At 35.0% G+C, this 23,865-nt stretch overlaps 1 protein-coding gene across 1 annotated transcript in view; it reads right to left on the minus strand.

The window, feature by feature from the left end:
* Nucleotides 1-5,594: 5,594 nt before the first annotated feature.
* LOC126271868 (lysosomal acid glucosylceramidase-like) overlaps nt 5,595-23,865 on the minus strand; it is a 190,860-nt gene continuing 172,589 nt past the window's right edge. The window contains exon 11 of the mRNA XM_049974208.1: nt 5,595-6,630. Coding sequence (XP_049830165.1) covers nt 6,531-6,630 — 100 coding nt within the window. The 3' untranslated portion in view covers nt 5,595-6,530. The remainder of the gene's footprint in view (nt 6,631-23,865) is intronic.

Raw genomic sequence — 23,865 nt, forward strand, 5'->3', positions numbered from 1 at the left:
TGATGGTGCACCTCCACACTCTGGAATTAATGTGCAACAGTATTTGGACAGAACACTTCCAGGGAAATGGCTCGGATTTGGAGGTCCAGTTGTATGGCCACCGCATTCGCCTGACCTAAATCTCCTGGATTTCTTCCTGTGGGGACACCTGAAGGAGCCCACATACTCTACTCCGCCGACAAATTTGGAAGAATTGGTAGTGCATGTTCATGCTCCTCTTGCTAGTGTGAACACAGCTTTGCTGCGAAGGGTCCAGAGCTGTATGATCCAGCCGCTTGTGCAATGTTTGGATGTGCAGGGAAGTCGCTTTGAGAATCTGTTGTTCTGAGGACAATGTATTCTGTTATGAAGATCATGCAATCATTGATATGGATATTATTATTGTCACTGGTAGCTAATATGCGACGTCTGAGTCATATTACATGTAATATAAATTACAAGCACATGTTGTGTTATTATACTTTGTTATCATATTAAGCATCTCAAAACTAATAATGTTTTTGTAGTTATTCTGTCCTATGACAGGTCTCTTTCTTATTTGTCTAATCATGTATTTGTTATGTTCAGCATTACAAAATGTTGTAAATTTAGGATACTTGTGACCTAAGAAATGGTGTATATTACTGTATGAAATGTGAGACTGAAATTAACAATAAAAAAAAAATGTGCCCCAACCCAGGATCGAACCTTCGACCTCCTGCATGCTAACCCAAAATACTATCTCCTGCACCAAATGTACAGTATGACTGCTGTTTGCTGTTACAGGTAGTTACCATACATTTGGTTACAGTTTTGCCAGATTGCCAGTTTAACATCTTTTTTCTGTCAGATGTACTCACTGGAAGTAAAAAATTTCTGAGATACAATTTTTTATCACTGGCATGTGAGGAGTATTGCAGTGAAACCGAATGTGCAAATTTTGCTTCACCCTGTATACGTCAACAACATCTTAAGATGGAAACAAGAAATGCATCCTAGGTTACAGAAATCAGTTACAGAAATCATAGTATGGAACCATAAACGCCTGCCATTTTGTAGAGTTTATTGCATCTTTTATTAAAAAAATCTGGACGAAGAATACAATATGAAAATCTCAGTTAATGAAATGAAGATAATGGCATTTAAAGGATTTGAGCCAATCAGATCAAAAATTGTTGTCAGTAACAGAAAAATTGAGAAGTTAAATAATTATTTAGCAAACCAAATAAGAAACAAACATATTTATTTATTTAATTTTGGTCCTGCAACATCTTGTACAGCTATAGGACAAGTCAATAAAGAATACAGAGAAGGTTTTCATATACACAATGATATAAAATAATAGAATTTATTACAAGTTTGATGTAAATGCAAATAACTATGTTAATACAATATCAAACATACAAGTAGTGTGATCTATCACACATTGCATTTGAAGTCTTACATTATAAGATTCCAGTTCAATTGGTGAAGAATTCATTTACAGAGTAGAAGTCTTGATCCATCAGAAATGACTTAAGCTTTTTTTTGAACAGTCTTCCTTTAATAATTATATGTTGTTAGGAAGGTGATTATATAATTATGTATCTCTATGAAGAACACTTTTCTGATAGGTTGATGTCCTGGCAAAGGATACATGGATGTTATTGCTGTTTCTTGTTCCATGTATGTGCTCAGAGCTGTTTTGCTGATACGCATAGTATTGTATTGTATTGCATTTTAGTGATCCAGGCAATCACAGTATTGTACAGTTGTACATATGATATTGGATAGGTCAAGAGAGCATTATTACAAGTAATTTTTACAAATTGATTTTTACAATATTTTGTAGCAAGGAAATTATCTATGTTAAACAAAACAGTCAATACAAATCATAGAATCGTACCATTGTACATATGATATTGGACAGGTAAAGAGAACATATTTGCAAGTAATTTTTAATAAATTGATTTTACATTATTTTGTAATGAAGAAATTGTCTATCTTTAACAAAACAGTAAATTCAAATGTTGTATAGTAAAATACAAACAGCCAATACAAATGTAATAGTAAAATAATCCAGTATACTTCATAGACATGCACAGTATATAATAATCCAGTATATTTCATACACATGCACAGTATATAATTTTCAGACCTGACTGAACATTTATTATAAAATTGTTTACAATTTTAAACCCTTTCAAAAAAAATGATCAACTGCATTATGGCATTGGTCCAAGAGATATTTTTCTTATGTGTGAAGGCTCTTGGGTTCTTTGTTGCTTTGATTTCATTTGCTAAATTATTATACATTTGTATCCCAACATTTAAAACACTTTTCTGGTAGCAGGTAGTTCTGGACTGAATCCTTTGTAGGTCAGATTGCTGCCTTGTTGCATACTTATGAATATCTCCATTGAATTTTAATGTGCAGTCATTGTTTAACAGGTATGACTTGACAAATGGTATGATATTATAAATGTAAGCAGAGGGCAGTGTCATAATGCCATTTGTTTTGAAATGTTGTCTGCATGATTCATTATGTCTTGGTGACATATTATGCATATTGCCGTTTTTTGATTTTGAAAATATATCTCCCCCAGGTGAGTTCCCCCAAAATATGATTCCATACTGTAATGTAGAGTGGAAGTAAGCATAATATACATATATGAGAACAGATTTTGTGACTGATTTTTTGAGTATCCTTAAAATGTAACACACAGTTGATAGCCTTTTTGAGATATAATTTGTGTGAGTCTCCCACTTAGATTTTCTTCAGGCCATATGCCAAGAAACTTGACAGAGTCCACACACATAAGCTCTTGGTTATTTAGAATCACATTGGGCATTTCTTGTTTTTGGGATTAGAGTCTGAAGTTGATGTATGTTTTTTTCTGTATATTTATAAACAGTTTGTTCTCGTTGAACCATTTGATGAGTGACAACATAAGCGGTTTAATTTTTTGGTTGTGGTCTTCTGTATCAGTACCTGTTATTGGTATTCTCATGTCATCGGCAAATAGTGTGGTATGTCCTGTAGCAAGCTTCGTGCTTATGTCATCAATGTATAGCAGAAACAGTATGGGTCCTAGGAATGAGCCTTGTGGCACACCATATCTAATAGGCATTGTGTCAGAGGAGTGGACAGTACATTGAGGGGTAGTTGTATTCTTTTTTTCCAAAATTAATTTCAACTTCTTGTAATCTGTTTGACAGGTAGGATTATAACCATTTGTTTGCAATTCCCCTTATACCTTTATTTGCTAGCTTCTTAAGGAGTATGGTAAAGTCAATTACATCAAAGGCTCAAAGGCTTTGGATAAATCCAAAAAAGATACCAGTAGAGATTTCCTTATTATCCAGTGCTTTTAAGGCTACTCATAAATAGCTGTGGTTGTTGTCTTTTGTTTTCTAAAACCATGTTGGTGTTTGCATTGAAGGTTCCTAAATATTCTCTTGTAAAGACTATCGCTTCAAATATATATACAGATGGAACGTTCAGTATCTTTGTTGGGAAAAGAGGATGACATGAATCTCAGTTCTTTGCATTGCATATGATTCATATAGCTCATCTTTGTGCCTTGAATAACGACTGACTACAAGGTACATATCCTCAGAATATTACTCCATATGTGATAGCAGACTGGAAGTTTGGGTGATATGTCTGTATTACTGTTTCTCTGTTACAGCTTGTGTTAAGTTTTTTCACAAAATTATTAAGTGTTTCTCAGTGAATGGACTCTCTTTAAATTTTGATAAAACGTAGTATAACAGTTCCGTACAGTAAATGGCACAAAGCCAGTAATAAATATAGACTTTGAACAGAAGTCTGTAGCTAAGATAGAATTTTCAAAATTTTTAGGTGTGGCCATTGATGAGAGGTTAAACTGGAAGCAACACATTGATGGTCTGCTGAAACGTCTGAGTTCAGCTATGTATGCTATTAGGGTTATTGCAAATTTTGGTGACATGAATCTCAGTAAATTAGCTTACTATGCCTACTTTCATTCATTGATTTCGTATGGCATCATATTCTGGGTAATTCATTGTTGAGTAGAAAAGTATTCATTGCTAAAAAACGTATAATCAGAATAATTGCTGGAGCCCACCCACGGTCATCCTGCAGACATCTATTTAAGGATCTAGGGATCCTCACAGTAACCACACAGTATATATATTCACTTATGAAATTTGTTGTTAATAATCCTACCCAGTTCAAAAGTAATAGCAGTGTGCATAGCTATAACACCATGAGAAAGGATGATCTTCACTATGCAGGGTTAAATCTGACTTTGGCACAGAAAGGGGTAAATTATGCTGCCACAAAAGTCTTTGGTCACCTACCAAACAGCATCAAAAGCCTGACAGATAGTCAACCAACATTTAAAAATAAATTAAAAGAATTTCTAGATGATAGCTCCTTCTACTCACTGGCTGAATTTTTAGATATAAATTAAGGGAGGAGAAGTGAAAAAAAACTAGCTTCAATATTAGTGTCATGCAATATTTTGTGTAATGTAATATCTTGTACAGACATCTTTTATTAACCTGACATGTTCCACATCATCACGAAGTGTTGTATTCATGATATATGGAACTAGTATTAATCTAATCTAATCTAATCTAATCATAACATGTAAAATATTGATGGTAGTTTAGCTGTAAGTACATTAACATGTGTGTTCCATTTTAGGTCACTCTGCAGACAGATATAGAAACAAGCTTCCGTAGGTTTCAGTACGTATGTGGCACTATTAACAGAACCTTAAAGAATGGAGTAAGAAGGGGAAAAAATACAGTGACATAAGAGTGTGTATCTTTTGTACAGGAGTGAACCTTGGATTCTCACAAAGAGGGAAAAGAGCAAAATACAGGCAGCTGAAATAAGATTTCTAAGAGCTGTGAAAAGGTGTACATGCCAAGAGTGGATTAAGAATTAACAAATTAGAGAAGAATTGAACATTGAGGAGATAAACCACACAATAGAGAAATTTAGAAATAGATGGAAAGAGCATGTAAGCTGAATGCCAGAAGAAAAAACAAATGTTAGGATATGGTCTGTGAGAAAGATGAAAGCCTGGTAGACACAAAATGAGATGAGATCAACAATAACACTTGAAGACAGAATAGGCAGTTAGCCCAACCCCAGGAACTGAAGGTGGTGATGATGAGGCCAGAAATTCCATAAAAAGCTGAAATAAATGATGTCAACCTGTTTTTTAGTTGTAAGCTAATTTTACTCCAGAGTAGTTTATTAGTTAAAGACAAACGAGAACCTGAAAGCCAAACCCACAGATTATATCGTGGACTGTCAACTTCATTAACAGAGTTGTTGGGAACATTAAAAATTAATTCAAAATTATAAGTAGTTTGTTAATGGGTTGGTCTGTGAGTGTCTGGCAGGCTAGTTCATTGTGCTATTTCAGCTTGAGATGCCTCAAAATCTGTAATACAATTACTCACCAGGGATGAATACATTGGATGGACAAAAGGTTTGGTTGAAGAATCTGCAGCTACAGTATCTTGATTGTAATGCATTTGTGGGATTTCATATAATAACTGCATCAGCTATGAGCAACACTATCCTACTCTATAAATTACTGTTTAGATTAGAATGTAAATGAAAACAGATATTATCAGTCACTCATGTTTTTTATTAAAATACAAAATGCTTTTCAAGGGTTTGTACCCTCTTCCTCAAATTTATACAGTGGTTTACAAGTGTATTGCTGCTTAGTGCAACCAGTAGCCTGCTTTGCATTCTGCTTCACTGTGAAATAATTATATCATTTGTTATTCAGAATATGATACCATATATTATAGTATAAGTAATAAAATTATCCACAAAAAAGCTGTTCCAGTAAGCTGTATAGTGACTCTATCATATATCAGTAAATGGATATGAAAACACAAAATTTTCAGGCATTACATAGATATACATGTTGTAAATCAAAGAGTATTGTACAGCCATTTAAAGGTTGTGAGGAAAATTTTCTTGTTGTTATCATCTTTGGACTGAAAATTGTTTTGAAGCAGCTCTCTACTTTAGCGTACCCCACACAAATATCTCCATATCTGCATAACTACTTCAATGCACTTCCACTTGAACATGTTTATTGTAGTGATTTTATTACATTTAGCAGACTACATGCAGTTCACTAACTTAAGTCTAAAAGGAAGCTGTTGTAATACCACAAAAATGTGTGTTGGCTGATTTGAAATTACAGCTTTAGACATAGGATAGTTCATCAGAAATGCCTTTACAAGCACTGAAAATAAAATAACAATAATCTACCGCACTGGCCATTTGGTTTACATACTGTCTCAGTTCACTGAGTGTAAAATAAAAAAATAAACACCCACACACGACCACATCACCGTTTCATTAACTTATTTGTACATGGACAACAAAATAGTTTTATTTGAATTATTAATTGTGTTCTTCAGTCCATTAATCAAAAACAAATTTAAGCTGTCTTATAAGAGATCTTAATCTTCCATGTCCATCAACAACTTGAGGCATCATTCTTAAAAATTTCAGACATTATTAAAAATCCCACACATGTATGTTACCAGTACACTAGAGTGTTGAAAGATCTCTCTGGAATTGAAAGAGTAATGTAGCCACGTTCTGGGTCTGCAATTGATATTGTTGTATTACGATCTCCCCTAGAACACAGAAACATCAGCAGTCAGAACATGAAGCAAAAAAAGAAAACAATGGAATCTCCGGGTTGGAATATCAACAATATTGTTAAAGAAATAGAAAACCTTATTATCATATTAATGCATTTCATCAAGTGTGAATTTTGAAAAAAAACTGATGAAATAGATGATTGTTATAATGTTTGAATATTGATAATTTCAGAATTAAGTCTTTTATCCGCTTTACATTTGTGTAAACTTTGTCTATAGTTAGGATGTGTACTGGTAATAGCTATAGATAATTATAAATACAAATGTTTTATTCCACTGTTGAGCATATTTACATCTAATTGTTGTCATCTGTATTTACATAATAATAATAATAACAAAACAACAATAATAATAATAATATAATGTTTGACATGAAAAATGTTATTAACTACAATATAATAATCCAGTATGGATAGAATACATATTTGTGCAAATGTCAATAACAAGAAGTTTCCTAATAGACCAATTACAAGATAAATGAACTACGTGGTACAATGAATGACAAATAAATAATCAAACAGATAATTAACAGTAAGCACATGAAACAGTAATAAAATAGTTGCACATTGTGGCATATGTATAGTTTGCAGTTAATTTTTAGTTCATTCTCATAAGGCAAGTGGGTCATTTGTCACATACTCAAGGAACTCTTGAGCATAGTAAATTACTTTACTTTTGATCCACCTCAAAAGACTAGTTTTAAATTTATTTACTGGCACTGTGTAGGCATTTTCAGGTAATTTTTTGGAGCAGACAGGACCAAGATATTTGTAGCTGTTATGTGTCCTTGCAAGCCTAACATGTGGCATATTAATTATATGTCCACTTATTAAGTTATGCTCATGAACTGTCCTCCTTCTGTCAAATTTACTCAGATTCTCTTTAACGAAGACAAGGCAGTTGTAAATATACAGGCCAGCCACTGTTATTATATTTAGTTATCTAAAATAATCTCAACATGATTCATATGGGCTAAGTTCTGCTATCTACCTTATGACTTCCTTTTGCCATTTAAACATTAATTTTGAGCCTACGGAATTGCCCCATAATCGTATTCCATAACTCAGGTGCGAATTGAAGAATGCAAGATATGCATACAACAGAAGTTCTTCACTGACACTGCTATTCAGTTTGTACAGCTGATATATGGCACGTGGCAATTTGCCACATATCTTCCCTGTGTGGGTATCCCACCTGAGCTTTTGATGTATATGAAATCCTGATAATTTTACTGCTTTGTTATCATGAACTAACTGTTTTCTATTGTCCAAGTATGACTGCATTAGGCATAGAGCATTCTCTCTCACTCTGTAGTGGTAGAGGGTTTCTTATGAGAATATTGTGGGAGATCATATCAAAGGCTTTCTTGAGGTCCAACAGTGTTGCACAGGTAATATCTTCATTTTCAAAACAATTGTATATTTTTGCTACCATACTCTCAACTGCTTTGACTGTAGAAAGGTTAGATCTGAAACCATACTGTGAGGAGTTGAGTATATCATTATGTTCAAAATATTGACACATCTGTTTATGCATGCAGTGTTCTATTATTTCTGATATTATGGGTATACGTGATATTGGTCAATAGTTATCTGGTGATGCCACATCTTTTTACTTATGTACTGGTTTGACTACAGATATTTGTAAACATTTTGGATAATTACCTTCATTTAAAATTTTGTTGATTATTTTAGTCTGTGGCATTAAAATTTGATTTCTGATATATTTAATAACATAATTTTAGAGACCATAGTAATCCTCTGCTCTAGAATTATTGAGCTTAGCTATTGATTCACTGACCACCTTCTCAGTTACACAAGTCCAGTGGAAGCTGTCTGTCTGCTTGCTGTCCATTTCTGGCAACAGTGCCTCTGCCTTACTCACATTCTCCATTATGCTGTTATCTGATTGAGGACTGACAAAATGCGCATTTAGAATATCACGTGAAATTGGTGTCTGGTATACTTTATCATCACAGTTAGTTTCTGTTTTAATAATTTCCCTCACAGCTTTGCATTTATTTACTGAGTTCAGTATATATATATATCATTTGCTTTGCGCTTACCTGCCTTGGTTTATAAGGTAGAGGATTATCAATAACTGAAGGAAAAGGGTACCAATGACACTTTGTGTTACAGAGCATGTAACTAATCCCAAAATGCAGGAATAAAACATGTGCAATCCCACATGGACTGGCAATGGGTTTAGTCTTATTCTTCAAGAATGGTTCAAAAACTATAGTGTTTGGTGAAGAACCAAGCATTCTAGTCAAGACTCAAAACACAACACATTCAAACAAAGCTCATACGATAGCAAACAATTTAAGTTGTAACCTCAGAAAGACTCATGTCATGGTAATACAGTAAATGAAGCACACTGTGTAAAACTCGTTGGTTGCAAACAGCGAGGTCATCGGTCCCATAGGATTAGGAAAGGATGGGGAAGGAAGTCGGCCGTGCCATTTCAAGGCAGCCATTCCGGCATTTGCCTGAAGCGATTTAGACGAATCATGGGAAAGCTAAATCAGGAAGGCCGGACGCGGGTTTAAACCGTCTTCCTCCCGAAAGCGAGTCCAGTGTGCTAACCATGCCCTACCTCTCCCGGTTACATTCATGGACTAGGTCAGAGGAACCGGTTCCGGCTTCAGATCCTTAGCTCCATCACTTCCTATTTTGACCCACGTACCTTACTCTTTTGCTTTAACTGATGTCAGGAACTTCAGTTCTGACTTCAGGATACGATGAATTTCTTCCCAGTTTGCCATCGAAGCCTCAGATCCGTAAATTAGCAGTAGAACAGCTAGTGTTTTATAAAATTCACCTGCTTTTCTATAGCTAAAATGGAGTCAGCACACAATTAAACAAAGCAAGAAACTCTTACGAGTCTATCTCATTGTATAGACTTAAAAACAACAGTGCTGACTTATTGTGTATTTTTAAAGCCTTGTTCCCGATTAGATTTTTTTTCTGGAGCAGTGTACCTGAAGTCCATAAAGTATTTATTCATCAAATATGAGCAGTAAGCATATTGTTGAAAAGTACATAACCACACCTGCTGCAGAGGTCTTTTTACACTCAGTTACCACTGAATTTATTTATTAATCATTTTAATGAAAACATCATCTCCTTGTGTGAAGTTCAGAGCAGAATTAAGTACTCTTGTGCACAGGTAACAAAACATGGCACTGAAAATCTTTGGCATTTTAAAAGAAAACTAAAAATATAACACATTAGCTACTCATTCTATAAATTATCTGAATATCAGTTCGAAGCTGGAAAAGTTCTGTTATTCATAAGACAAGTAGCAGCATTCACTGTGAATCTGCATAACAGGTAGTTTTAATTTGTACCATATGATTCTTATGTTAAGTTATTTCAGCACTCCTTACTTCACAGTGTCACCCCTGGTTTCATAGAAACACTTATGAATGTTTGTTTTGTGTGCTACCTAACCTGCAAGAGTAATGTTTGTGGGAGACAGATATCACTCACATACCCTTCCCATCCCCCACCAACTAAAAAGTTACATTTTGTATATAGGACAATTTTACTTCTACTCATGAGTTCTCTCTAAATATCATTGTGGGCATGTCTTACAAGGGAAGGGTGAGCAGCTGCCTTCTTGTAGAAGATACTTGAACTTGTTTGAAAAGATGTGGGTGTTATCTTCACATAATCAGCACTGACTTGTCAGCAGGGAAGTTAGTAGAAATAATAAATTTGGGCAAAAGCAATCCACTCTGCTACTGGCAGGCACTGCGACATAACCATGAACAATGTGGTTCCTCCCAGATAATTTTAAATTAAAACACTTTTCTGCTGCTAAAATATTAATTTTAAAAATGTCACTTTCTATGGTAGGCTTACACCCTGCATATTAGGAGCAGACCATATCATGTATTTATTTTGTCACTGGCCCACCTTTTAATTTAGGAACTTGGAACACAATCTACTGAAATATTTTAATACAAGGAATTAAATGTTTCACACTGTGACTTGAAGAAAACAAAGCAAATTCAGCTTCTTGGCTACAACACTAACATGCTCTGCAGCAAATATGCAAAACCTAGCAATCTTTTAGTGCCATAAAATAATTGTGGATGATGTTTTAGTGGGAAGAAGAAACAGGGACCAGTACCACTTAAAGATTTATTTTCTTTTGACTGCTTTAAGTTACTGTCTTAATCAAGAAATGTATGTTGTAACACCAAAGTAGAGCATTTGTAGTGGACAATGTTTTGAAATATGATTGTATATAGGTTATTGAAGGACCTACACTACATGCATTACAGTTATGTTATGAAGTGAAGTTCTCTACAGAACTTGTCTTTTCCTAATTGTTTTCCAATTGCTTACTGTTGCAAAATAAATACTATTTTTGTTCTTTTTGAGGAAAGCTGCTGTTATTTTTCTCACTTGTTCTTGACAGCAGAATGAAGAATGAATTTTAAGTTCTGCAGGAAATTTTATTATTTCTGGATGAGTAGTAGGGAACCACTCCATAGATGTTGTGCACAAGTTTAAAAGACATTGAGTTTCTAAAACACTCTGTCTTCAGGCTAAGTTGCTGCATCCATGTATAAGAGCAAATATTAATTCAGAACCACTTTCTTGTGGGTTCAGGCACTGCAGCATTGGATAGTACTTCATGGAAAATATTTATCTTAAAGACTTTTTTATACAATACCTTGATCATTTACCATCAAAAAAGTTTCTTACTTAACCAGGTTCTTGAAACGATAAGAGCAAATATGACCATTTGCTCCATTATCATGGTCTTTTCTACAGAGTTTTGACAATAAAACTCCTAGTCTGGCGTGTTATGGAAATATGAAGTACAATTTCAGTTACACATTTCTCTTTGCACATGGCTTAATGCATCCCAGTGCGTGGCAACGAATATTACAAACGTCAGCACCAGGAAAGATGTGTGCACAACAACAGTGTAAAAAGTGGAAGTCCAGGAAGATAATTAATTTTAGGGTAAAGAATAATAGTGCTATTGAGTATATAATTTACCTAATTTGTGATTGTTTCAGGGAGTAATTGTAACCATCAAATCAATATCAGGAAGTTTTTTTTTTTTTTTTTTTTTTTTTTTTTTTTTTTTTTTTTTTTTTTTTTTTTTTTTAAAGAAAGGTGAGTTCAGTTATATTACATACATACTTGCTCATGTTTTTCAGAAGTCAAGATATTTAAGTAACTTATGTTTTTTATGTGTAATTTAAATGAAGAGATTATTTTATTATACTGTAATCTGTTAGGCAACAATAGCATTACTAATATTTTGATGTTCTCTATACACATTGACAAGAAATGTGATATAATACATAAATAAATTCTACATCCACATGACTACTGTACAGTTCACATTTATGTATCTAGCAAAAAGTTCACTGAACCAGTTTCACATGAGGAAAGCGAACACATAAACCTTCCCATGTGAACTCTGACTTCTCTTCTTTTTTTATGATGGTCATTTCTCTCTATGTTGGTGGATATCAAAACAATATTTTCACAGTTGGGGAAGAAAATTGGAGATTAAAAATTCATCAAAACATCTACCCACAAATTGCCACCCTATTTTTCATATCATATCAGTGACATTGTCTCCCTTATTTTATGATAATACAAAAGAAGGTGCCCTTCTTTGAATTTTTTCAATGTCCATTGTCCATCCTATCCAGTAAGAACCCCACAGAAATACTCCAGCAAAGGATCGACAAGCTTAGTATAGGCAGACTCTTCAGTAGATTTGTAGCATCTTCTTAGTGTTCATCAGTAAAATGCAGTCTTTGGTTTGCCTTCCACACAACATTATCTCTGTGACTGTTTCAGTTTCAGTTGTTCATAGCTGTTATTCATAGGTATTTACTTGAATTGGTGGCCTTAACATTTGTGTGATTTATCGTGTAATCGAAATTTAATGGATTCCTTTTAGGATTCATGTGGATGACCTCACATTTTTCATTGTTTAGGGTCAATTACCACTTTTTGCACCATACAGGAATTTTGTTTAAAACCTGTTACAATTTATTTTGATCTTCTGATGATTTATGGGAACATGGCTCTGCGAGGTAACATCGCTGGTGGTCGACTCAGCTCTGGCACAACAGATCCTTTGAACAAGAATGCTAATGAATGTATGTTCTTGTCAGTAATAAATATTGTTCAACAGTGTTAGGACTGTGTAGTAATTCTTTGTAATCATCCCCTATACCCTGTGGATCCACAGCTTTACTAGACAGTAAATGACAGTATCATTTACAAGCAATATAAGATGGATGCTCACACTGTTTCTTAAATCATTTATATAGAGTAGGAACAGCAGAGGGTCTATAACACTACTTTGGGAAATAGATGCTATTTATGCTGGAACAGTTTTACTGAAATGTGTAACAGGTAACATATGGTTAAATGTGGTTGAAATATCTAAACAGAGTTACAACAGGAAATTGCTGTAGTTTCAAACATAAGTTGATTGTTGCATGAATTACAAATCCTACCTGCTTTGTGCTGAATTTATCAAAAATTCCAGGAGTTTAAATGACACGGTTATGCTAATATGTTCACAAATAACAATAATAATTTCTTGTGATCCACAGCCTGGTGGAAGTAATAATTTTGGTACTTGGTACTTGACACTTATTATATTTCTGATAAGTCTACATATTGTTCATTTATTTTAACTCTATTTTCATTCTATGACTAAATAATAGGAAATAATTATATTTATCTATTTTGTAGGGTCTACTGCTTATGAAAGGAAAAGGAGTCAAAATAGTGACAATGGAATTGATGATGGTTGTAACAAAAATGAAGTACCATGATCATCACCTAAAGGTAGCACTGAACAACAATCAAATTCAACAACAGCACCTTAATTACAGGAGTCTGTGTTCATTATTCTCGCTCAATGTCTCAACCCTCTTGTGTGTCAAAAGGTGATATGGAAATTGTAATTAGAGGTGATGCAATGATTATCTGGGTCATTATACTGGGCTAGCTACCCACATGGAAGTGGGAAAGAAGATGGAACTTTTATTACATCCTTGGATCTCTTCAGGAATTGTTATTATTATTGAGTGAATGTAAGCCATTTGCAAACAAAATTTTCTCCCTCTTGGTTAGAACAACATTCATCCATGGCTAGTATATTCTATGCTGCTAAAACATACCCTATGTAAGCACTGTGTTTTGTTCTCTGTTTGAGTGGTACAGTTAGAGGCATTTTGGGATAATTTATAATTAGGCTGATCACAAAATTCATGAATATGCATAAAGACTTTCAGAAACATGTTAAAAACAGCACCAGCTCCATCAAAAACTTTTCTCAGTCATGCACCTGTGGATGTCCAATTGCTTTATGTGCATCAAAAAATCATTAATCAAAACAAGCAAATACTGTCATCAATGTTTTCTTGTATAGTTTTTTGCAGCACACAGTATTCGTCTTAGAGGAAAACAGGCAGGTGAAGGTGTGTTATTAGATTTATTGAATTTAACAATGGATTCTGGTGACAGCAATTTAAATAGTCATCTGGAAAATTGTTGCACCAAAAAATATAACATGAAGTGATTAATTTGTGAGTTGATGATATTAGGAAGAATATAGCCACTAACATCTAAAATGCATTGTTTTACACAGTCTGACTGATGAAATAACAGACATTATGGAAAGGAACAGTATCAATACGCAAGCAGTTCTATCATAAAATGAAAGTGAAAATCAGAGAAGAATTTGTAGAACTAAAGGCACAAAATGGCTCATCAGTTGCCAAAGCAATTGACAGTTTCTTGATCAGTAATTAATAATCTTGCAGCACAAATTTTTGTAGAATTTGGCCTCCATGGCTAGTCTACAATGACAGGCAAGAGAGAGCAGTGTACAAGCCATTAAAAGAAAGAAATGTTATTTAGCCTCATAGATTCACTGCTCAAGCCACAAACTCAACCTTATTGTGAATGATGCAAAAGCAGTGCCAGATATTACGAAAACTGTTGCCACTGTGGAAGACACTATAAACGTTTTCGTAGAAGCAACCACACATCAGAAATACACTCCCAATTTATCATGAATGTGTGAAACAAGACAGTATGCAAAATTTAAATCCATTAGATTGTTTTCTCAACATTTCCCAGAGCTGGGGAGAGCTTTTGGAAAACTGTGTGCAGAGAGAAATTATTCAATGAGAAAATCTGTCTTATCAGTTGCAGTCAGCCAATAAAAAACTAGTGTTTATCTTTGCTCTACAAACAATAGCCGAATTCTTGGCAGCTTTGGAACCAGTAGCTAATGTCCAACAATCTAAGTCTACAGATATGATCACAGTAAGGTAACACATTGCAGGAATCCTTGACATTCTCAACAATGACTGAAAGGAAGCAGACATAACAACAAGTGAATGACTTGGAAAAGCACAAGCTACTGCAGAAGAATTGGAAATATAATTGTTTGGAAGCAAAACTTCAGTAGCAATCCAGCTTGCAGTGTTCAGTGGTAATATCATAAATCAAATCACTCATGTAATTGTTAAAAATTCAATTTTCACCTGAAAATACACTAGCTTTTCCTCTAAATAAGCTACGTTCCTAGAATATGAGCAAAATTAGTATAACAAACTACCATAAAAAATTCTGATTGTTTAAAAAATTTGGATGATATTCCCAGAGAACTGGACTTATGGTACAATTTATGAAGGAAAAATGCTGACCTGTTTAATAAGTCCAATATCTTTTTCCCTAACATGAGAAAAACACTAGATATTTTGAGCAACTCTTCCATGTACAATGGTAATTGTAGAATGATTCTTCAGTATGCTTTGAAGAGTAAAGATACAGCTTGGAAACACTGTGGGAGAAGAAAGGCTCACTGAGTTGTGCCTCATGACTGTACGCCGAAATTATGAAGAAGAAAACCAAGTTGTTAGAAAAGGAAGTAATTGACCAATTTTTGGTGAGTTTGAGAGAATTCATACTAAGTTAAAAAGTTTTTTTGCTATGCAAATGCATTCTTATGCTTAAAATGTTTATTAAAAGGACTTATTCACTAGTTTTTTAAAATTTATTAATAAATGTGCTAGTTGTTCCTGCTCCCTCTGACTAATACAATCTTCCAACACTCCCTCCCCCCTTTCCCTCTCCTTGTTAGCTGTCAGATACTAGTAACACTCTTGTATAGAATGACTGAATTGCTTATGGTTTTGTATTATTCTGTGATCTGAACCTGAGAAACAAATTTTATATTAGTTAACATAAAATAAATAATTATGGTTAGATAATCTGTTGGCTATCAATTAAGGAAGATGAGACTGAAAATAAATTAACAGTGACAGTTGTACTATGCCTTTAATCCTTGTTTGGTACCTTGACCTGACAAATAATCCAAAGGTGCACGTAAGGGCTCTAGGTGTCCCCAGTCAGTATTATGTGAAAGAAAGTCCAAATTAAATTCTCAACAAACCATGATTCTGTAGTTAAGACTGCATAGCCTATAAAAGGAAAACCTGATTTATGGAAACTTTGGATGAATAGGAGACTATGATACTAGCCTGATTGATGAAATTTGTGATTCCATTCTTTTTTGACCTATGTGTTGTATTATGGGAGCATTTATTCAAAACCACACTTTTCCAATTTTTTGTAATACTGTGTAACACCATTTTTATAATGTTAATTGAATCTTCCATCAGTTCTTGGTAGAACAACGTTATAATAAATGAAAAGCAGCAGAACTTTGTTACTAATACTTCAACAATTTACTGATAAAATTTTGACAGTCAAAGGCTTTTTACTCTGAACATGGTCTGACTTGCATTTCTGCATATTGATTAGTGAGTGTTCATCAGAGTACCTCAAAATACTGACAAGCCTAAGAAAGCAGTCATTAATGGATTTCATTTTAGATCTCATTTCCCACATTTTCCTTTGTTGATCACAACTGTTCCCATAATGAGTATGGCCCATAAAGTTTGCAACCTGAGTATGTCCAAATTGCTTGCATCCATTTGTTGCTGATCTTTTTCCTATTCACATTTCAAAACAAATTTCTTTCTTTAATATATTTTTTACTTAGTATCTTCACAATTACTAAATAATTCTGGCACAAGCGCACACTTTTAACACTACTGTTCCCTGTGTTCCATTAAAAGTCATTATTACATCTTCTTGATAAGAATGAACTTCATTTCTTCAGCTGATTGAAATGGCTGTTGAAATACATAATTATATTTTGTGAGATACAACAGGGCAGAGAAAAAGTTCTGAAATGATTGTTACAATGAGTAGAAAATTTTTAATACCCATCTTGTTTCATCGATATATTTGCGGCTCCAAATGATATCTTCTTGATGTCTAGGAGATGTTGTACAGGTACAGGTTTTTAAGTGTAAGTGATGATGGTTATTCAAATTTTCATGCTATTGTGGTTTAGTTCTCAACCACACATGTCATACGATCAAACTGATGTATCAGCTTTATGTACATTGCTTAAGAGAGTTGTCCACAATTACCGTAATAAACACTGACCACAAATTGATGATATTGTAGAAGAGATCAGATGCTTTTAAAACAAGGACTGTCTTATTTCAGTTCCAAACAACAATGGTCTTACTTGAAGCTGAAGCAAAGATTGCTCTACTTGAGCTCTAGACAAAGACTGACTGACTTTTGGTGGATGACATGATGATATATTACAAATTTCAATTCTAGATTGTTCAAGAGCTTGTTGTTAATCAAAGTAACCGTTTTAGATATTTTTCTGTATACATGAAAGAATAATTATAAGTAAACATGACTTTTAAAGTTAGCAAACTTTATAGGAATAAAATAATTATGTATTATTGAAAATAATTTTTAATCAGAGTTTTTGTAAAATTTATGAACTATGTCATATCACTAAAAACAAATGTCATATACTTCCTTCCATGTGCCTGCTTTTTATGAAAAGCTATAACAGGTTTTGGTTTAATTGGTAATAAAATGTTTTAAGAAAATTGTGCAAGCAAATATTTCAAAGTGCAAAATATATGCCAATTGTGGCCAAATGAAACAAATAAGGCTTATAGGATAATTAACTGCTTTAAAATCAAAGATAAAAATGGTAAATGAAAAGCACCAATTTGCTTTAGTTCTACAGTATTATTTTTATTGTGTTAACCGGTATTTACTGCCCTCAAGAAAAGTTCTCACACTCAAATTATTCTTGGAACCGACAGCTGGTTGAAACGTCAGGTAGAAAGTTCTGAGGTATTTATTGAATCATGGAATGTATTTCAAAAGGACATATTAGATGTCATAGGAGGGGGAGAGTTCCTTGCAGTTGACAAAAATATTGTCTCTATTGCGGGCAAAGTTGAATGGGACAGTGAAGTTATCTGGTCACGTATAACAGGTCTATGTGAAACCAAGTTAACTGTTGGATGTTTTTAGCCACCACCCAATTCCACTGTGACAGAATCCTATAATTATTCAAAGAAAGTATATAGGCAGCAGCACATAAATACCCAGATCATGCAATACTAGTTGTACATGACTTCAATCCTCAAGTACAGACTGGGACATCCATGGACTCATTGTGGGGGATACAGACAGACAGTCTTGTGAAGTGCTTTTGAACAAGTTTTCTGAAAACTGTCTTCAGCAGATAATTCAGCAGCCCACATGCAATGCAAATGCCTTAGAGCTCATAGTTACAAACAGGCTGGACCTTATTGACAGCATCAGTATAGAGACAAGGATTAATGACCTTGATGTCATAGCAACTGTGGTTACAAAAAATAGTAAATCACTGAAGAAGGCTCAGAGTGTGTTTCTGCTAGAAATAGGAGATAAGCAGTTGTTAGCATCTCACTTACACAGTGAATTGACATTTAGTTCCTTTAAGATGAACATAGAGAGAGTATGGGTAAAGTTAGAACAAGCTGTAAATCATGATTTGGTGAACTATGTGCCTAATAAGTGGATTAAGGATGGGAAAGACCCACCAAGGTTCAACAATGAAATTCAGAAAATGCTGAGGAAGCAGACTCTCAGTGCAAAAGAAAACATTCAAATGATGACTGGTGAAGTTTAGTATGGATTGGTGTGCCTGTGAAAAGATCTATGCACAAAGCATACAACAACTATCACTGCCATACCATACTGGCCAAGAACCCAAGAAAATTTCTGGTCCTATGTAAAATCACTAAGCAGGTCTAAGGCTTCCATCCAGTCTCTCATTGCCCAGTCTGGTGTGGCAGTTGAAGATAACAAAAAGAAGATGGTTAAGAAATCATTCAAGCAGACTATTGTACAAACATACCATTGTTTGACCATAAAAAAGGCTCCCGTATGGAAAATACAGCAATAAGCATCCCTGGTGTAGAGAAACAACTGAAAGAGTTGAAAACAAATAAGTTTGCCAGGTCTGGATGGAATCCCAATTTAGTTTAACAAAGAGTATTCTGTGACACTGGTTCCTTACTTAGCTTGCATTTATTGTTAATCTCTAGCTCAGTGCAAATTCCCAAGCAACTGTAAAAAAGTACAGGTGACTCCTGAATATGAGAAGCCCAAAAGCACATGACCACAAAATTACAGATCAATATCCCTAACACCAGTTTGGTGCAGAATCCCTGAACATATTCCCAGCTTGAATATAACAGATTTTCTTGAGATTGAGAAGCTTTTGTCCATGAGTCATAATGGTTTTAGAAAGCATCACTCATGCTAAACTCAGCTTGCCCTTTTCTTACTTGATATATTGCAAAATATGGATGAAGGACAACAGGCATATTCCATTTTCCTAGATTTTTGGAAAGCATTTGACATGGTGCCCCACTGCAGACTGTTAATGAAGATACAAGTGTATGGAATAGACTCCCAGATATGTGATTGGCTTGAAGACTTCTTAAGTAATAGAACCCAGTATGTTGTCCTCAATAGTGAGTGTTCATCAGAGACAAGGGTATTGTCATCAGCACCCCAGGGAAATGTGATAGGACTGCTATTATTTTCTTTATAGGTGAATGATCTGGCAGACAGAGCAGGTAGCAGTCTGTGGTTGTTTGCTGATGATGCTGTGATGTACGGGAAGGTGTCGAAGTTGAGTTATTGTTGGAGGATACAAGAGGCCTTAGACAAAATTTCTAATTGGTGTGATGAATGACAGGTAGCTCTAAATACAGAATAATGTAGCTTAGTGTGAATGAGTAGGAAAAACAAAGCTGTAATCCTGCTAGACACAGTCACACCATTAAAATACTGGGCATAAAGTTGCAAAGCAATATGAAATGGAACAAGCATGTGAGGATTGTGGCAGGAAAATTGGTGACTTCAGTTTATTGAGAGAATTTGAGGAAAGTGTGATTCATCTGCAAGGACACCACATATTGGGTTCTAGCATGACCTATCCTTGAGTACTGTTCAAGTGTCTGGGACCCATTCTAGGTCAGATTTAAGGAAAACACCAAAGCAATTCAGAGGAGGGCTGTTAGATTTGCTACTGGTAGGTTATAGAACACACAAGTGTTACAGAGATGCTTTGGGAACTCATAAGGTGAATTCTTGGAGGGAGGGTGATGTCCTTTTTGAGGGACATTATTGAGAAAATTTAGAGAACCAACATTTAAAGTTGACTGCAGAACATTTCTACTGTTGCCAACATACGTTTCACATATGGACCACGAAGACAAGATACGAGAAATTAGGCCTTATATAGAGGTATTTAGGTAGTCATTTTTTCCTCCCTCTATTTGTGAGTGGAACAGGAAAGGAAATGACCAGTAGTGGTACAGAGTACCCTCTGCCATGCACCATACAGTGGCTTTCAGAGTATGTATATATATGTAGAAATCTGAACTCAAATCCATAATAAGTAACGAACTGAAAAGTTTTAAGGATAGCATAAAACAACAAATAAGTAACGACTTTACAGAAGTAAAAATCTTTTTGTACAAAGAAGTCAATGAAATTAACAGTAAAGTCAGCCTTGTTGTCAGAGCTGAACATCCAGGTTGAGGAATCCTTGCAGTGCAGGTAACTTGTTTTAATGCAACCTCTACATCTACATTATTGCCTTGCAATTCACAATTAATTGTCTAGTTGTGGGCTCATTGAACTATCTTGAAACAATTTTTCTGCCATCCCACTCTTGAACAGAAAGAGGGAAAAGCAAATCTTTCTGTGTGCACTGAAATTTCACGAGAATGCAATGAGAAATACCCTAGTTTTAATTATTGCCACCCCAGTTCATGTATCATATCCAAGACACTCTCTCCCCCATTTCATGACAATATAAAAACTGTAATGAGAAAAGTATTTGGAATTATTTTTTTTTAAAAAAAGCAGAAATGTACATAGAAAGTAGGGCAAGTGATGACTGAACTTGGTGACAAATATTCACAATAATGAGACATTGCGAGTCATAGGTTATTGTGAGATTTTTGCTTCAGTAATGGCTTGAAAAGTTGCAGGTTGAAATGTGGAAAAGTGTGTGTGATACTAGCACTGACAATAACATCCTTTGGCGCAGATTTACGAAAAACTCAAGTAAAAGAAAGTTTAGTTGTTGTTCTTGGTAATATGTAATGAAAGTACTGAAAAGAGTAGTGGCAGAACTGATGTTTTTTATTGAAAAAGTGACAGAATTTGAAAGAGATGAGGTTCAAGAAATTTCTGATGAGGAACATTCGTTGATGCTCATACAGTATTATTTGAGAAATTTGCTTTCCCATGCTGCATACTTTCTTCAGCTCATCTGTTTAACTTTTCACACTTACTTTCTACTTCCAGTCAGCCTTCTTTTTTGTAAGGAAATAATTTTTTAGACTGGAAAAGTTGATCTCTAATATTATATACCGAAATTGAAAATGTTCTTGGATTTAGTAGAAAGTTGAAAAGTGTTTGAATATGAAGTAAAAATTGCTGCACTCTGAATTTTTACTCTGTCTGAATTTCATGTTTACAAAATTTTAGTTGATGCTATTTGTTTGACTGCAGTTTGCATTCATGATTTATTATGAAATTTTGGAGAACTCTCTTTCGCAATGTGCATAAACCTGATGCATGAATTTAATTTTCTGGCCTGTGTGGATAAGAAATAAGCCTATCATGAAAATGTGAACACGTATCTTCACTTACGCTTCAAACCCTGGACCGGAACATCATCCCTTAGACATCAGGAATATATCATTTGGTGCCACAAATATATCAAAAAACAAGATGAGTGTTAATACCTTGCTACTCATTGGAACAACAATTTTAGAACTATTTCTCTGCACAGCTGTTTGTTGCAAAATATAATTGCACATTTAAATAGCTGTTTACACTGTATGAAATAATGCTGTTAATTTTTTATCAAGAATACATAATAATGGCTTTTACTGAAACTAGGCAATAGAAGTCAAACAATGGAAAATCCAGGATAGAATGTAACAATATCAGAGAAGGAAAAGTTGCTACCCACCATATAGCGGAGATGCTGAGTTGCAATAGGCATAACAAAAAGATTCACACAATTATAGCTTTTGGCCATTAAGGCCTTTGCCATCAGTACACACACACACTCATGCAAATGCAACTTGCGCACACGTCTTTTGCAGTCTCAGAGAACTCTCCGCTATATGGTGAGTAGCAACTTTCCTTCTCTGGTATTGTTAGGTAATAGAAGTGCTAGAAAACATATTTGAACTGATATTTCCTGCTATATGGGTTTGAGATATTCCATGTTGGGGGCCTATAAATTCTCAGTACTAATAGCTTGTTTGTTCCCTTACATACAACTGTGGCAGTGCATTCAAAGAGCTACTCAACACAAGATTAACATAAAGGGCCTGGAACATAGCCACATTTTGTATATATGAGCTGTTTAAAAAAATGGATTTTTTTAAAGCAATTTTACTCATTCATCTACAATAATGTCAAAACAGTCTCCAATAGATGCTATACACATATGCCAGCACTTCTGCCAATCCCTGAAACGCCTGATGAACTTTATTTTCAGAATAGACTAACCATGTCAGTGATGCATTTTTAGTCTCAACTATGCATATAATGACCTTAAATGTTTTCATTGTTTTTGGAATACAGAAAAGGCACATGGGGCCATGTCTGGAAGCTGAGGTGTCATTACTTTTGCCCCTCTCTCAAATTCAGTCATTTTATGTTAGTTAAAGACCTTCTCTCCTTCTCCCAATCCTTGCATTGGGAACACTTTTTTTTTTGCCACTGACCAAATCAATCAGACTCAGTCGAAACCAATATCAGACACCAAGTTTCTCAACTTATTCCTCCAGATAACCCTGGTCTAACACCACTTTCCATAATATCTTAACCTCAAATCTTGCTTCACAATCATTCCCCAAATTATTCAACATGGAAACCAACCTCACATCCACAGAAAGAACTACAACCACCACCTAAAAGCTGACCCTGCACTTATAATGCTACTGGCTGACAAAATCAACAACACTGTGATTGTACACACAGAGATTACCTGCCAGAGGGACTCAGCCAGCTGCTCATCTGCCATCTCTGCCACAGTGAACCCAACTCCAGTAACTCCTTAGCTTAGTGCTTAGTGCACCCTGCTTGTCAACAGCTCTCGGCAGACCGGATGGTCACCCATCCAAGTGCTAGTCCAGCCTGATAGCGTGTAACTTAGTTGATCTGACAGGAACTGGTGTCACCAGTGCAGCAAGGCCCTTGGCACCCATAACATACCCTTCCATATAAAAGACAGTATACGTTTCGTTTACCTGCCCTCCACTCTCCTTCACCAGCCAGTGCCTTGCTCATTACTGTTTATTCCACTTCCCTCATCAATAATATCCCCAGTACCCATGACCTTGCCAGAGTTCAACACTACCTTTACTGGTATCTGACTGACTTCATACCTACAACCTCTTTCCTAGTCACAACAATCAAATACATCCTCACCCACAATTGCATCTCGTTCGAAAGCATCTTCCTAACTACCCAAAATCCCAAGTCCCTCATCTGGTTCAAATTAATTGATGACATCTTTGTGATCTGGACTCAGGATGCGGGCATCCTATCCACATTTCTCCAGAACCTCAGCACCTTCTTTCCCATTCTCTTCACACCCCAACAAGCCTTTTCCCCTGATGTCAGCCTCCACCTCAAGGTTGGCTGTCCACTTCTAACTTACCAACCATTGACAATAGCTCCACTCTGACAGCTGCCACCCATTTCAAACTATGAAGTCCCT

Source organism: Schistocerca gregaria, chromosome 5 (assembly GCF_023897955.1).
Source record: "Schistocerca gregaria isolate iqSchGreg1 chromosome 5, iqSchGreg1.2, whole genome shotgun sequence".
Lineage (NCBI taxonomy): Eukaryota > Metazoa > Arthropoda > Insecta > Orthoptera > Acrididae > Schistocerca > Schistocerca gregaria.